General features: G+C 40.9%; 1 protein-coding gene across 3 annotated transcripts in view; it reads left to right on the plus strand.

Moving 5' to 3' along the window:
- ASB7 (ankyrin repeat and SOCS box containing 7) overlaps positions 1-3,927 on the plus strand; it is a 29,782-nt gene extending 25,855 nt beyond the window's left edge. For 2 of the 3 annotated variants that reach the window (XM_032123026.1, XM_032123025.1), the window contains exon 6: positions 55-3,927. In XM_032123026.1, the coding sequence (XP_031978917.1) occupies positions 55-194 (140 nt within the window). In that variant the 3' untranslated portion in view covers positions 195-3,927. The remainder of the gene's footprint in view (positions 1-54) is intronic. The other variant, XR_004242804.1, reaches the window with a different exon arrangement.
- Positions 3,928-17,033: the final 13,106 nt, after the last annotated feature.

The raw sequence follows: 17,033 nt of genomic DNA on the forward strand, positions 1-17,033 counted from the left end.
AGTACGTTTAAAATGTGGTCATTTTATTTTTATGTGTTCCTTTTGTCTTTTCAGGACAGCCCAGAAACTTGCAAGATCTATGCCGAATTAAAATCCGTCAGTGTATAGGCCTTCAAAACCTCAAACTACTTGATGAACTACCCATTGCCAAGGTCATGAAAGACTACTTAAAACACAAATTTGATGATATCTGATATCCATGAAGAAAGGAACTCTGAGCAAGTTTAGTTCTATTCCAGATACTGAAGAGGCTTGTTGCCTTGCACAAAGTATATCCTATGCAAATTCTGATTTTTCTGTGAAGTCAGAAGGCAGGTATACACTTCCTTGGGTTTTTTATACCACAGCTAGAAGGTCTTAATTTTTGGTTTCTTGGTCCAAGTTTACAAGGTCCAAGCTTTCTATACAATATTGCATTTTAAAAATTGCTGTTGGTTTTCTGTTTGTTTTCACATTACGTGTGCAGACTTGCCGTGGAGATGGAAGGCAGCCCCTCGAGGGAAGTGGTTGGTTTGAGTTGGCATGCTGAGCAATGATGCAAGAACATAAAAGTTTGGAAATCAAGGCACCTGTCCTGCAAAAGGATACAGATAGACTACAGAGCCCTGTTGGTTGGGACCCCTGTCTCTGCCACATGTTTGTTTTTGCAGGACAGAGGGAAGAGTGGATAATCAACATGTCCTTGGGTACTGTATGAATATAATTTGGAAATTGAGGAAAAAAATGCAGTTACCCTGTTCAATTTGAGGGTCTATACATTGGCTTTTTTTTTTTTTGTTGTTTTTTTTTTTTTTTTTTTTTTTTTTGGTATTTTTCTTTTCCTAATTACTGTAGTTGGGATGCCCAGAGAATTCAGGCCCTCTTTCCCAACATTCCCTGTTGAATGGGTGGCTGTTTATAAGTCTATTTTTACCAGTGACAGTACACTACCGAGAGGCATAGCCTCTGTATTTTTTACAGTAACTTAAGAGGAAACAAATTTAGATTTTTTGAAGCCAATGTATTCTGTTGCTCATACAGTGCCTCCTGTGCAATAATCTCTCTGATGTATTTTCCCTTTATGTGTGATTCCCCCACTATTCCTCATTTAGTCTCAGTGCATTATTTGTGAGAGCAGGAGCTGCTGCCTCACTGTAGTGTTGCTGTGACATTACAGAAATGATGCAGCAGTTGCTGTTCATTATTACTCCCTGAATTTCATGAATGTATAACCTGCTTTATTTCACTTTCAGTTGAGATTTTATCTACGGGTTCTCAGCCAAATTGTGTCCACTAAAAAAAAAAAGAAAAGAAATTGGCCAAACCCTTTTGTTTTAAAAGCAGTGGTGGTGAGGGGAGTTGTTTTGATTGCTCTGAAATTCAGTTTGTTTCAGGTTAGAGAGCAGGAAGGGCACACAAGTTATTAACTAAGAAGAAAAGCCCCACTTACATTGAAAGTTTAAATTTTGCAATTAATCTGAAGACAGAAACTGAGAGGAGTGCTGAAATCTGGCTACTGAATGTGTTTTTCAAACCAGGTATTAAAAGATCTGTTACAGAGTTTTGTTTCTGATAGTAAGAAAAAAAAGAATTTCTTGATCAAAAGAAGATTGGGCCAAAATGTGCAGTTGTTTCCCTCTCTTTATTTTCAAGGCATTACAGACTCAGCATAATGTTCTTGCCAGTGTTCTCTACTTTTATTTGGGCATCTGCCTGGCTCCAAAAGAGCCCCTCTGATATCAGGAGTGCTTTTGTATCAATTGCATCAACCGAAGTGGGAGATGAAAGGAATGGTGATGGCTTTTAAGTTTCACATGTCACTTTCAAAATATTTAGTATTAAAAATAGGAAAAGCAAGGTAAGGCAGGTAAGCTCATATTAAACTCTGCTAGTTCCTTTTAATATTTGATAACCCCGGACTGCAGCTCCCTGAGCATGAACCTTATCACTGCTAATGGATGCACCGGAACCATGGCAAGCAAGGGGGATTATCTGTCCCTATTGTGCCTGGCATTGCATCAGGTTTCCAAACAATAAGGGATTTTGGAGATTCATGGCTCAGAGGGTTAGGAATGGGGTGTTGAACCTTTTTATCTCCAGCTTGTACCAAGTCCAGCTGCTTGAGCAGTGACCAAGAGTTCACATCTCGGCAGTGTGAGTGAGCAAGTCCAGCCTAACACCCTGCACTGGGATGTAGAGCTTGTAGTGCTTCCTCCTGGTTGTATCTGTGGAGTAGGGACAAGCTGAGCACATGGGTGGGGTGTGAGTGTGAGCTCGAGTCTCTTGGCTCCTGTGGAGGGAAGATCAGCCATTCTAATCTTTGAGCTCTGCAGTGCTGAGACAGGGCATACTGGCAGGTTTTAACACAAATCTTCCATTTTCTGACATGAAATCAGGATCTTAAAACTGTTTTCTTTAAAAAAAAACAAAACAGACTTAGTATTGTTCACTACACTTGTAAGTTGGTCTAAACCAATGTCCTTTCCCACTGAATTTTTACAGTAATATTTTCTAAGGTAATCTAGAGTATATTTTAGTTGCAATCTATATTAAGGCAAATTATTTGTTCTGTCTGTTTCTGTGACTGAAGAAAATTATGAAAGACTTTGTTGGTTACAAGAATGCTATTTAATGAAGAAATGTGTAATTCCATTATTTATTGTTTGAGGTTTGTTTTTTGGTTATTTCTTTTAAGTAACTGACATCTAAAAGGGAACACACATATGTTTCAGGCCAGTAAAAAGCCTTTCTTTTAAATTAATTTTCATCCTCTTCTCTCCCCAGGGTGGAGGGAAGCCCTCACCCTTTTTTGCAATGCTAAGCCTTCTCTTGTAGCTAGTTTCTCACTTTAATTCTGCAAAGCATCACAGCACATGTGGGTCTGAACCTACTGATAGTCCCATGCACTGTCTCTGGTTACCCACATGCTCACGTGCAGATAAAATAGGATTATTCATTGATAATCCTACCCAAATTTTGATAAGGGGGAATTTGGTCCTTTTTTTATTATTTTCAGTATTGTGCACAAATACTTTGAAGAACAAACTGACCTTTGTTTTTCATTCGGACTAGAATGTGGAAGGAGAAGTGCATAATAGAGACTTGTGATGTAGCCTCGTTCCATTACCTTAAAATTCACGGTTGAACACTTTTAATAAACCTTAAAAAATTGGCAAACACACCAAAGAATCAATATGAGTAAAAGACTCTGATCGTTAACAAACTGCAAACCTCATCCTTTAAAACAAAGCAGAAAGTTTTTGTAAATATTTATGTTTATAAATGTACAGCAGAGTAAGAGTGTTTTTTAGATTATTTAATTACCATATTTCTAAACTATTTACATTATAGACAATACTTGTTAGTTTGAAAAGCTCGAGTGGGGTTTTTTTGTTTGTTTTGGGTTTGTTTTCTTTTTTTTTTTTTTTCTTTTAATTCACTATCATTCATGCTTGGAATAACTCTGGCTTCCTTGGAATAGCGTGGAAAATTCAGTTTTCTGGCTCTGGTTGGCAGAACACATCTGGACAAACTCTTCAGATAAATACCAAGAGGCAAAAGAAAAGATGTGGCATCTTTATCAGGATGGGCTGGTTTGGAGGAAAAAACCTGCCCACAAGTGCAGCTTCCATGAAATGCTGAGTTACCAATACCGTCATGTATTTTGTTCTTCCTTTGCAATGTAAGTTTTTGCTTTGGGTCAATTTGAATTTTAAAAAAAAAAGAAAAAAAAAAGAAAAGAAAAAAGTTAAACCTGGTTAAAACCTATTTTTGGTTTATGTTCTGTTTATTTCTAATGTAATGTTTTAATAACATAATACCACTTTACACATTTTCTCTCAATGTTTGTCTGTCTCTTCTACTCCTGTTTCCTTCTCCGGAGTACATGATTCTGGTAATGCATTTGGGACTCAAAATGCCCCCATAAATGGGAGTTCAGATGTCTCATGAGTTGTAGTTTGATTTTTTACCAGTAAATATGAGCATAAAACACGTAAAATAGTTTGGGGTGGAAGGGACCTTAAAGCTCATCCAGTCCCGCCCCCTGCCAAGGGCAGGGACACCTTCCACTATCCCAGGTTGCTCCAAGCCCTGTCCAGTTTGGCCTTGGACACTTCCGGGGCTGGGGCAGCCACAGCTGCTCTGGGGACCCTGTGCCAGGGCCTCTCCACCCTCACAGTAAAACAAAACTGGCTCTAGAGCTGGGCTTTGGAGGGGGGAACAACCTGGTCCTAAGCTGTGAATGATTGGGTTTTCCCTGCTCAGATTCCAGCACAGCTACTTCAGGGTTGCTGACAGGTTCACCTTTTTTCCTCAGGTTCATGCACTGACTAAGATACAAAAATTACCAAATAGAGGCTGTGTTTTGGAGTCTATTTACTGCTAATAAAAGTTGAATAAGGGGGATGCCTATGAATATTTTTGACACACAGATAGAAACTGAAACATTTGGGTTCAGCCACGAGAAAAATGTACAACCAAAAGTTGCAGTAAGGTTTTGGACTCTAAAAATTTGGAGAGGAAGGAGACTAGATTTCAAGACATTACTGCTAAAGGGTGGTAGGGGAAAAAAAATGCTGTTTCCTTTGCTCAGTAGCAAACTGCACAAACATCACTGGGCAAACATTGACTGTTCTACCAGCAGTTGCGTTTGGAGCTGCTGCTGATGGTTACTAACAGGCTGGCCAGGCTTTGGCTGCACTTTACTGAATGGTGTGCTAAAGACGTTCCTGTTTATGTATTGTATTTCCTGTTTGAGTGCTCACTTGCAAAGTTTAAAACAATTAATGGCTAATGTTACTACTTGGAAAAACCTGATTTACAAGCTGTTGACAAATGATGTGTTTAGAATATACAATCCTTATATATATTGGTAGAAGTGGGTGATAGAGAAGTGTACTTATTTTATAAGGCAAAACATGGGGGTTTTTACCATAGTGAATAACAGAAAATTAGAACCTTTGAAAGAAAAATTACCAGAGCAAAGACCAGGCTCTGCTGTGTCTTTTCTCAAACAGCCTGGAGTGAAGCATTTAAATTCTCTTTGCTCAAGTCTCTCCCCTTTGTTTTGGTAGGGGGCTACCACCACCACAAATGTTTTATCCTGTTCTTGGAAATTGGAGTAGGCTAAAGTTTGTTTTTTCCTTTATCACTGGCATGCTGAGTCTCTGCTGTAGGATTCTACCTGACTTATTAGCCAAAGTAAAGCTCAGCATGTGATTTAATCCCAGGGCAATAAGAAACAAAGCAGGTATATGCATTGCTTTATGAAACCATGCTACTAGGAGTTCTTCAGCCAGTGCATTCCCCAGGGAACCACAACGTGCAGCTGGAACAGCAAAAAACTGTGATCGAAAGCTGCGCTGACTTTTATTGGGAAATCTCCAGCTGTCTAGTGAAGAAGTCAGAGCTCCAGCTGTTTCCTCCACATCTGGGATCTCTAGTGCTGCTGGCTGCTGTTTGTGAGGTCCCAGGTAAGTTCTGAATGTTGTCATGTTTGCAAGAAGGATGTTTGACACATCTCCAGAGGTGCTTTAAAGGGTCTGGAAGTATTTCTGAGTCTTCTCCAGACTTGCAGGTTTCTCATGTGGTGGAGTTGGTGAAGACTTAAGTGGGTTTGAGAGTGGTGGGTGCTACAGGGTCAGTATTTCCCTCACTTTTGACTTGATCTGTTGCAGTGTTTTTACAGACCCCTCAGCATCCATTAAATAGTCCTAAAAGGAGTGAGAAAGGCGAATGAAAAGAAGCTTATAAGCAGTAGGTTATACAAGAGTAAATAATTTTAGGAGAAAATTTAGGTGTGTAAGTAACTGATCCACAGCAAAACCATCTATTCTTTCTTAAAGACCACAAAATTGGCTGTAACTCTTCTATTCTGACTTGCAAAAATAGTTTATTTGCAGTCTTAATAGGTTCCAAATAGATCATCATCTGTTCTGTCACAAGTAACTGGAAGTTAATGGAAGTGTTCTACTAAATTCTGTCCTCATTTCTGACTTGCACCGTTGTAACTCCACTGAAGGTGGTGGTTACTCAACATTTAATCTGGTATGAAAGAGCAAATAATTGCTTTGGATGGTCATCTTGCAGTCCTGCTCCTTGTTTTATGGCCTAATGAGGAGAGTATTTTTGGAAGGTATTTGCAAAATGCTTTGTGAAGGAGCACTGGGAGGGATTCTGTAGTTCCAGCCAACTTTATAAGCAATCAGCAGACAATTTAATTTTTCTCCCGAAAACATTGCCTGTTTTGCTAGAGTTGCTTAAACTTTGATATCTAGTCCTGAGTGGGTGAGATATTTCGGTTTGATGTTCCATTCCATATCTTGAGAAACTTAACAGGTCTGCTTATTCTCTAATACAGCAGATTGAAGTAGATCTGCAATGAAATGTAAACTCATTTTATTTTAAAGATTTAATTAATTTTAAAGCCATTAGAGATTAAACTTTGTATACATTAACATAAGAGCATGTTCTTCTTTGCTGAGTGTGTGATTGCTTGCAGTCTGCATTCACAGTATGCTTAAAATACTAAGCTAAAGGCGGCGAGTTTGAGTAGCATCTCTGGATGCTGTGAATCTGGAACCGTCAGAGCTGCCCTTGTCCATGATAAGTCAAAGCCTGCAGTGATGCTGGAAAAAGTTACTGTCTGTGTCTTGTCCAGCTATAAGCCAATACAAGTGGGATTTTTAGGTTGTCATCTGTTCCTGCCTGACTGTAGCATTTGCATGGAACAATAGAAATATAGATTCAGCTTCATCTAGTGCTTAATTTTCAAACCTCAGAGTACCCGACTGCAGGATGTGGGCTACTGAAAATTACTTCCAAGCTGTGTCTGTCTCAAGCAGCTCAACTTGAGATCCATCCCCTGGCTCTCTTGGAGGTTGCTCATCTCATAATGGGTTTTAATATAGCTACTAGGAAGCAAAACGAAATAATTTTTTGAGAGCAGTCAGTCTGAAAATAAAGTGCCCAGGATGTTTGGTAAGAGGATGAAGTTCTGATGTGTGTGGGATTGTGTGAGGGAGAGAGCAGAAAATGTGCCTTTTGATCTTACAGAAATGTTTGGTATGTGGGTTGTTGGGCTTAGAAGTTCGAATGTCCTTAATATAAAATAATCTGTGTGAGTATTTGAGTCTGTTCCTTTTCAACTTTGTGTGAGTTATTTAATGGTTAGTGAGCCAGAAAAAAATCACTGTGCTTTCTGATGGTTCAGGCACCCTCCTGATGAGTGGAAGACTTAAATTAAAAGTTCCCACTCTGAACCAGGCAAAGCAATTAAGGATGGGGATTTGTACTCACATTCCCACCTTTTAGTGCTGTGATTACAGGTTTGTTAAAATTGTGCCACGGGGAGAGAAAATAACAAAACTGTTACACAATCTCTGAGGCTGACCCTGAAAGGTCATTCAGAGCAGGTTCCCATCTGGATGGAGTCCAGTCCTGATGTTTCTTGCTCTTGTGAACAAATGACTGAAGCTCATGGGGCTTTTTTTCCTTACTTGTCTGTAATCTACCTGGGAAAATTAACCCAGGCCTCTTCTGGTTCCCTGAGCACCTTTCCTTGAGCTCTGGTGTGTTTGTGTTTGGGTGCCACGTCCATGGAGGTGTTCAAAGCCAGGCTGGATGGCTTGGAGCAGCCTGGGATAGTGGAAGGTGTTCCTGCCCATGGCAGGGGTTGGAATGAGATGAACTTTCAGGTCCCTCCCAACCGAAATCAGTCTGTGATTCTTTGGGCACCTGCCTCCTTCCAGCTCTTGTCTTTGGTATCAGTGCTGACTTTCTCTTCCTCTTCACAACTTGTGTTCCACATCAGCTCACTGAGGAGGATGGGGAATGAGACATCCCATGCTTCAAAGGAGATCATCCTAGCAGGTGGATTGAAAGGTCTCTAAGTGAAAAAAATCTAATGTGCTGCCAGTTTTTGTGATACTGCTCAGGACTTTGCTTTCTTGGCTAAAGACTCAATACTTTTTTTCATAAAACCAAAATATCTTGCCCTGCATTTTCATTGACTTTAATTCCAGTGTTTCATTCCAGATCACTGATTTATCTTATGTTTTTTTAAGACTCTAACACTTAGCAAAGTTCTTTCACATCACAAGCACTGAGTATTTTAATGAGTCAAACTGATTAAGTGCACAAAAAATGTTACAGTGACATATCTGCATTATTAGTACTATATTCCATAACTCTGCTTTTAAGTTGTTCATGTCCTAGTGAATTAAATTAAGGGGCTTTTTAAGGAGTCTCATCAGTTGTTTTCAGCCAATAGTAGAAAACACTTTAATGATTCCAAATAAGAGTTCTTTGAAAGGTGTCCAGATAGGGGCAGTTTCAATCTTACCTGATAAATAGCTTCAGATCATCCTTGCTGCAAATTGAGTCTTGTGGTTTGTGTTTTCTTCTTCCTGAGCTTGGGTACAACACTGATTGTTTTTCTCCTCAAGACATTTTGCCAGAATTTTTGAAATCTGCCATTTTGAGCGAAGAAGAACTTTGCTCAACTTGAATTGGTGTCATGATTCATTAATCTTCCTTCAGTCTTGGTAAGAGAACAGCTTTTAATGACAACGGACCCCTTGTTTTAAAGGACATTTTTAATGTCCCCTGTATTTTGCCCAGTGTTCAATATTTTATCCAGTATTTTGTTAATTTGTAGTTATCTTGTCAATAAAGTGGCTTTTTACCAGATACATAGAGCATAACAGTTATTAGTTATATTGTTATACAGCTGAACTTGCTGGCTTTGAGTATTTCCTGTGCTTCACAAATACTTGTATAATCTGTTGTGCAGGCTCAGCTGTTCTTAATTCTAATGTGATTCATATTGTGCTTAGAAATCTGACATTCTTGGCTTGTCAGAAATATTAATATATGTTAGTGCCATATCTATCGAAAATTGACATGTTTTGTGCAGGACCTTAATTTTCACTTCTTTATATTGCAGCATCCCATATTGAGCAATGCAGCTTTGTTTGCTTTTAAATTTCCCTCTCACCTTCAGCCCTGAGAAACCAGAAATAATTAGATTGTATCTTTCTCTTGGCTCGCATAGTTTTCACTTGTAATGAATTATGCCATGCAAAACTATCCCTCCAGTGAGAATTTTGTTGTCATTGTTAGGAGCTACATCTGGACTGTGTAATACTTTGTGTGTTGCACTACAAAGAGTCTTTGCCCATGGCTCAGTCAGAACTGTACCTCACCAGTGAGTAGGAATAGCTCTTTCTTCTGGCAAAAGTGCCACAATTCACCTCCCCAGGCCTTTCTGCTGTGGTCAAGGCTGCTGGACAAACAAAAATGCTAAACTTCCAAAGCTGGTATGACCCTGACTCTTAACAGCCCGAAGTATTACAGGAGTGTTGACTTCCATGTGGGCAAGTCCTGTTCCTTCGGTGGGTGATGGAAGTTCAGACTTCTATCTGCTTGAGCCAAATATTTTATCCTGGTAGCTGTATTAAAGTTCAGCTTCAGGAAGGAAGTTTGAATGCACCTTTAATGTCTGTGTGATGGTGAATGAAAAGCCTTTTCTCTCCAGTCCCTTCTGTGTTTAATTACCCAACCGCAGAGGAGCTGAAGCTTTTGTTTCCAGGTTGAGTCCTGATTTCAGCTGGGAAGTAATGAATGTTGCTGTCTCTCTGTACAGTCTTTCATCTTGCTGATGATATCATTTTCTTGTATAATCATGGGGGTAGTAAATGATTCCTATTCAGACTTCCTCTTTAAAATCTGACTTAGAGATTCCCTCATTCCCCACACTGGTTTTGTTGCTGTCACCTCTTATGCCACACTGTGTACTGGATGTGTGCATGGTACAGACCCACCAGGTCTTCACTGATGCTGTTTTGATTCTGACAAGGTACTATAGACCCAGACCTTCTCTGGAGGATTCTCTCAGTTATGAAGTAAGGAAGCAACAATGCCACTTGGTTGCCCAGAGAAGAACACAAAAAATGTATGGACTTTGATTTGGGGTGTTTGTCTGGGTTTTTTTTCTCCCCTTATCTTCAGGGTCAAGAGACCATCAAGTGCTCCAAGCAGAAGTGCCCCTGTAGGCAGAAACCTTGGTGGTTGCTCTAATTGCATTAAATTCTTCCTTGCATTAGAGCCGTACTCAGAGCTGATGCTGGAGGAAACACCCTGGTTGAAACAAATCTGGACTGATACTCAATTGAGATAGCAATTAGATGCTGCTTTTTCTGTCCATGCAGAGGGAAATGCACAGCTCGAAGCCTCATGTCTCTTAGAGCTTCCTGTCATCATCCATGTCCTCTCCCATCTCCTTTTCCCAAATCTATTACAGCGTTAGCAAAGTCAGCTATTCTGCATCAAAAAAAATCTACTTGGAATTGGAACCTTGAGTGCCTGTTAAGGAACTTAAGGATTTATTGTAGTGTGTAAATGAAGCCTGGCTGCACAGCTGGCTGTCCATGTCGGGGTGGTGGCATCTGTTCCGAAGGGAGGAGATGAGCTGACACTAGCTGAAATTCCCTTGACTCATCTGCCTTACCAGAACATAACGCAGCATAGACATGTTATGGTTTTGAGTAGGATTTGTTCTCAAAGTAGCTGCTCACAGCTGCCTCGTATTCCTGCCATGCACAGATGTGAGGTTACAGTAGGGTTCTTCCACAAAATGATGGATTGTCATTGTGACCTTGACTTCTGCTCCCACGGAGGTTCACGGCCATAAAAACCACTTTATTCAAGAGCAGTAGCTGTAACAAATAAGCTCAGCTAAACCCTTGCTTTTTCACTTCTACTGATTTCACTCTTCTGCTGTATGATAGGAATTCATACAGAGAATTAGATTTCAGTGACTGTTTAAACCTCCTTATCCTTGTCTAATTAAACTGAATGCTTTAAAGATGATTCGTATCGCTTGACACCCTTGTATTTAAATGCTCTTTCTTTTAGATGGAAACTGAAGGAAATGTGCAGACTAGAAAGTCGAATGGGACTTCCTTTCAGTTACTGGAAAAAGGGGGGTTTGGGGCATCTAGGTATTTGCTTAAGCTTTCACTAGAGAACACTATGCTTTTCCAAGATTTGGTCTGATGATAGCCGGCTCCCATAAATGCAGTTTCCCATAAAATGTTTCTTAAAGGGAAGAGTTCAAAAGAGTTCAAAAGACCATAACCCCTGTTTCAGTGCAGAGCAGCTTCACCACCTGTTGCAGTGGGGCACCAACATGGTTTGGAGGTTGTGGCTTCACCCTTTGGTGTGACCACCTTTTCACATGTTGGTAGAACAAAGGGCTAGGTACAACCTTCCCTCAATTCCACACATCTCCCCATGCTTCCAACTTTCTGTTCTTGGGAATTATGGTATATCCCAGTGAAGAAGTTGGTGGGAGAGGGGAGCAGGACTGTTTGGTGCCCCCACCTCAGGACAGCTCTGGTCTTGTGGCAGATTTTTTCAGATTTTGTCAGCTCAGTCAACAAGGACACACTGAAATGGAAGTTTTCTGCCATGTAATGAATGCTTCTTGCTAAGCTACCGGGAATGGCTTGGTTTTGCATAACGTTTTGTATACTGTGCCTTCCAGAAGGCGTGGTGTGAGTAACAAAGGCAGGGTTGAAAAATGCCATGGGTTCCCTTCCTCCTCATGGCAGAACTTAATGATATAAAGAGCACAGTATTTCATTGATGTTTGTTGCCATTTCTGCTTGTGGGCTTTTCACAATACTGTGGTCAGGAAGATGACAAGATAAAGGATGACTAGTGTAGATCTGCTCCCTCTTGTAAAATAGGAATAATTCCCTTTTCTGATTATATTTCCTCTCCCCTCCCTTGGAAAACATGACTCAGAAATCCATGACAAAGGAAATAAGTTCATTTGAATTTCTATGGAACCTTGAAAAGCTGCTTTTCTAAAGTCCTGTTTGGAGGCTTTCAGCAGTGGCCTTTGACAAGAGCAGGAGGCAAAACCGAAACTCATGGTCCAAATCCTCCAGTGTCAGTGGGTTGCCCTTGGCTCTTGCTCAGTATTGCAGATGGAAAATGAGACCATTACTCATTCGTGGGGGTTTGCTGTGGGATCCAAGTCCTCAATAGCAGTAGTAGTAGAAATCTCTACCATACAAGGAAAAATACTGTTAGCTAATCTAAAAAAAAGCCAGCAGAAATCTACTTTTTTTTCTGTTGGGAGGTGAGAGAAGAAAGAGCTGGCTGAATGCAATGACTTATTTCCCTGTGCCTTTACAAAATTTCTAATATTCTTCTAAGTATGAATTTGTATTCAGCCTTCATTTTTGATAGTGTATTCACTGATGATCGTATGCATTCAGAAGAAAGACTTCTTTTCTCTTCTTTGAAACAGAAGTCTCCAACAGATACAGAGACGAAAATGTGCCTGTTCTCATTCCTGTACACGTGTTTCAGGAGTGAAATGGTCATTCTCTGTCCTCAGCATGATTTGAAAACATGAAGGGTGCTGAAAACAAGAGCAGCAGTTTTATCACTACATTATGGATACAGAATAGGTGCATCTGCGTGGATAAACTGACGTTGCATCAATGGGCTCTTTATGCCAAAAGAAACTCTGGTTGTCCTTGTCAAAAGTTAACATTTAAGTTGCCAGCAGGTTTGCAAGTGTTGTTCTGAATTCAGTTATTCAAACTTTGCTCTCCATAATTCGTTCTGCTCAACTGTCGCTGATACCAACAGGTTTTTTCCAGTTAGTACAACTCAGAACAATGCGACAAATCTTCATTTTTTCCTTTTGGATTGATTGTCTTGAAAGAGAAGTTCTAGAGAGCAACCTAATGTGTCTTTAGAAGATGTCCACCTGGTTTTGGGCATGAGTATGGAGGTGTTGAACCCAAAGTTCAAGAGCAGGGTGATTTCTGAAGTTTGGAAAAATCTCTCAGAGTTCAGGCCATCAAGTTATTTCAGTAAATCAAGTTTCTCTACACTGAATTAACTGTATGTTTTTAAAAGCCATTTTTAGAGCCATATTTAGAGAAATAATATAACGTATGATAGGTCTGGTTCTGTGTTTCTTTTATTTAAACAGTTCTCAAAATAACAGGTGGCAATAGGAAGGCAAACAATGGAAATTATATGAGGCCATGCCTTGAGAAATACTTTTTTCTTACATCAACATTTGAGTTTATTTCTCCAGAGTTAAAATCTGACAAGTGATTTCTGCACTTTTTTCCTAGTTTTATACCAGTCTGCATCCATGAAACTCAGCACTGAGTCTCTGTAGCTTGTTTATCTGGCCCAAACCCTGACATTTCTACTATTGAAAATACTTTTATTTCATTAAAAATACAAGGAGTGGGAGAGATTTTGCAGATAATCCTTGGACAGGGTCACTTCTGGTATTTTTTGAGTGAGTTGTTTTTGCTAAATAGCCCACGGAGCCTGTCGGAGGCCTGGGAATCAATGCTGGATCACTGCTGGCAGCTGCTCCTGGGGTCCTCGCCCAGGCAGGGGACAGGGCACAGTGTCACTTGGCCCTACCACGGCTGCTCCTTTCTCATGGCTCCCCATGAAAGCTGACCCTGAGTTTTCCAGACTAAACATTCGATATGTGTAATGGCCATTTTAGGGTCAGGAAGGACAAGAAGCCAACGGGCTCAGCCTGTGAGTATTTCTCTATATCTTCCTGGTTTGTGCTGGAAATGTGCATGTCTAGTAGAGTCTTTAAAGATGATAATCTCTATAATGAAGCCTGCTCTTAATTAGCAGTTTGTTTTAATATGAACATTTGCATTTTGAATTCTGCCTTCCAGCTCGTGTAACTCAGGGCTGTGTGTTTGCAGCAGTTGCCTGAATACTGAGGGTTTTCCCCTCAAACCACCATTTCTTATTGAGGGTTTCTAACACTTTTTTGAATATAAGCACAGTGGTTAATGGATTGTTCTCTGCTTGAGTTCACTTCAGGCAGTTATTTGCATGCACTCTTTTTTGTAATAACAGAGGGTGTGTTAAAAAGACTTACAAGCAGCAGATGAAGCAATAAACAAGCAAAGAGCATTTGTATGCAAATGCTCCAAGTGCTTTGTCATGTTCTGGGATCTGTTAGCCACCTCCATGCTTCCAAAACTTCATCCTCATCAGCTCTTTGTGCTGAGGCTTCGTGCCAAAGCCTGGTGAAGTCAATGGGGCTTCCCACCACCACTGGTGGGCTTTGGACTTGGGTCTGAGAGAGGAAAGAAGCTAATTGTTGCCAGCCACTCTGATTTTGCCAGGAGCTTCCCTGTATTAGGAAGGATTTTCCTGTGCTGGGAATAAAACCAACTCACAAGAAGAATAACCCAGCTTTGGAAACTTTTGTAGTCACCTGTATTGGCCACTGGCTTGATCTGGTGACCTCAAGAGCTGAAAGCATTGAGCCTGTTCTGCCTGCACGAGACAGCCAGCAGCCCCTCGAGCTGGAACTGGGAGAGATTAGCAATTTTTGTATCTTCTGGGAAAAAAAGGGGACAGGAAGCCTGTTGACCAGTGTGTCAGAGCTCAGTTTTGTTGTGTACAGTGTATGAGTCTGTTGGGTTCACCATAAAGTTATCCCTGGGGGTTGCAGAGTAGGTGATTTCCATCCTTCTCCCCCATCCCTCGTGCCTGCAGTGTCTGATGTAAGCTATGAGAGCCCTGAGAAATCCCTCTGTTCCTCAGCTGAGACAAGCTGGAAGATTTCCAAACTCTGTCCCACCAGTGCCATTACCTTTTTATTACCTGGAATTGCAAGGTGCTGTTGTGCTGCTGGGAATCAGTGAAGTCTGTGTTGGTTTTATACAGCTTTTGAGTTGTTCCAATGACTCTAATAAGCTGCTTTACATTATAGGACAGGCAGATCAGTATCTCAGGAGACCTCCTAAGTTTGGCTCTTTTTCTGTGGGCTTGATAAGCAGGAAGGATAGTCCCAGATGGGAGGAGAGGGAAGGAAGGAACAAGGAGACATGTGGCATGTGCAACCTGGAAAACTTGTCTCTGAGCTTGACTTGACTCCATCCAGGAAAGGAAGCTGATGCTAATGGCTCTGCATGAGATAACAAATTATCCTGGAGCATGTGTTTTCTGTATTCATTACAATATGTCTTGGGGGGTGGAGGAACAGGATGTATAGTGTGTGCTTATTTCTGGAGCCTCAGGAGAGCTACCCAGATGTTGAAAAGAAGTAAGGAAGAGTTGGAGATAAAGGAGAAAGACCTCCAGGGTGGGACTGTAAAAGCTGATCCAGAATAGGAATCATTGTGTTTTGCTCACAGTCTCACCAGCTGCCTTCAAGTGGCAGGGGAGCTTTCCAGAGAAGCTGTGGACAGTAGGAGCATAAATAAGGAATTTGATCTAAAAGGGTGAAACAAAAAAACTGAGGGCTGCAATACACCCAGAAATAATTATTTAAGCAAGTTCTCCTTAAGAACAGCTGCTGGGTAGCTTGTCCTAATGCGAGCCTTAGGTGTAGTTGGAAATATGGTGATGGTCTGTTTGTTGATAGTTGTTGTGCAGTTGTCTTAAACAGGATTGTTAAGGAAACACTCTGGTAATCCCATTGCCACACGTGTTGGAGCTGGTTCTCTCTGTGCTTGGCTGTCAGGGACTGCAGCAGTGACTAATGGGACTCACTACATTTGATTATTGTGTGCTTGCAGTGTATGTTTTTTTAATGAATTATCCCATTCTGGTCCTTCCCCGGGGCTTTCCCAAGATTTTCCTCCTGTCCTGTGTAGGCTCTCTGCAAGGACAGCAGTAGGGTTGGTGCAGCAGCCCCACTGACCCAGTGTGGTTGCCTGGTGATGCTTCCTTTTGCTCTTACTTCTCTGGTGATATTTTGCTGTATTTTAATTTAATCTCTGCTAAAACCACAGGATCTCTTCTGTTGCGTGAGCATGCCATGCTTTCTTGTCCTTACCAAAGGGTATCTATTGCTCTCCATACACACACTAATATAAGGGAAAAAAACCCTACAAATTAAAAAAAATTTCTGGGCTTCCCCACTATTCCCTGTCATTTTGTGTATTTGCAAGAATCCAGATACTGCTGCTACTACTAGGTAAGGAAAGCCCAGAACATCTGGGTTCCTTGTGAGTAATACTGTGGTTCAGTCATCCTGAATTCAGTGTGAATAAACTCTAGTTAGTTAGTTATTCCCAAAAAAACCATAAGCTTGTGAGATAAGGAGTTAGAACCCCATTTCCTGCGTCGCTGATCTGTTCCCATGTCCTTGCCTTTTTCACAGCTGGATTTTCAGAAGTGAGTTGTGCCTTAGCAAAGCCCTTCTTGGCACAAACTTGGATGCACCAATCAATCAAACAGACTGGGGGGGGCCACAGCCTTTCCAGACTCCCAAAGGAGGTCGATTCTCACTCTTCCTCTGCTCCAGAGAAAGCAAAGATAATCTACAGGGGTACGTTTTGATGGCTTCAGCAAAATACTTGAAAATGACAGAATTTTATCCAAACTGTCGTAACTTCTTGCATCTGTTGGAGTGAAGTGGGTGGATGAGGAGAGTAAATCAGCAGAGAGCTGTGAAGGCCAGGATGATGGGCAGTGCAGTGCAGCTGACAGATAATGGGATGACATCATCCATTTCCTGGAAAATGCTACGTTTCTGGCCAAATTATTCCAGACCCCGAGTGCTTAAGTGAGCTGGAGAGTTCCTGGAATATTTTAAGCAGATATTTCAGTAGTCTAGGTGTAATGTGATTAAGGATGAGTAGCACCAAGATATGAGTCAAGATGAGGATTTCTGGTAACTCTTCTTTAGGCCACAGTGAGAATCACAGGCAAGGAGAGAGAGGGAGGCTGAGAGATGGCCAAGACATGAGAAAAATTTAAGTCATTTAACCTTTGTCACTTGAGAGTAGAGAGCTCTAAATAAGATTTTTTTTTCCCCCCACTCTATAGGAAGACTTATGAATTGGAAGTATTGAAATATCCAAAAATGCCATGAGAGAGGCAAAGATTAGGGAACAGCAGACAGCTTCCATGGCTTGGAAGAAAACTGCATTGCTGAGATTTTGATAAAGGTGATTCCTGCATTTTGCATAGTGGGGAAGATGATTTCTGGTTACTTATTTCAGTGGATCTGATGTCTATGTCCA

This window comes from Corvus moneduloides, chromosome 13, assembly GCF_009650955.1.
Source record: "Corvus moneduloides isolate bCorMon1 chromosome 13, bCorMon1.pri, whole genome shotgun sequence".
Classification (NCBI taxonomy): Eukaryota; Metazoa; Chordata; class Aves; order Passeriformes; family Corvidae; genus Corvus; species Corvus moneduloides.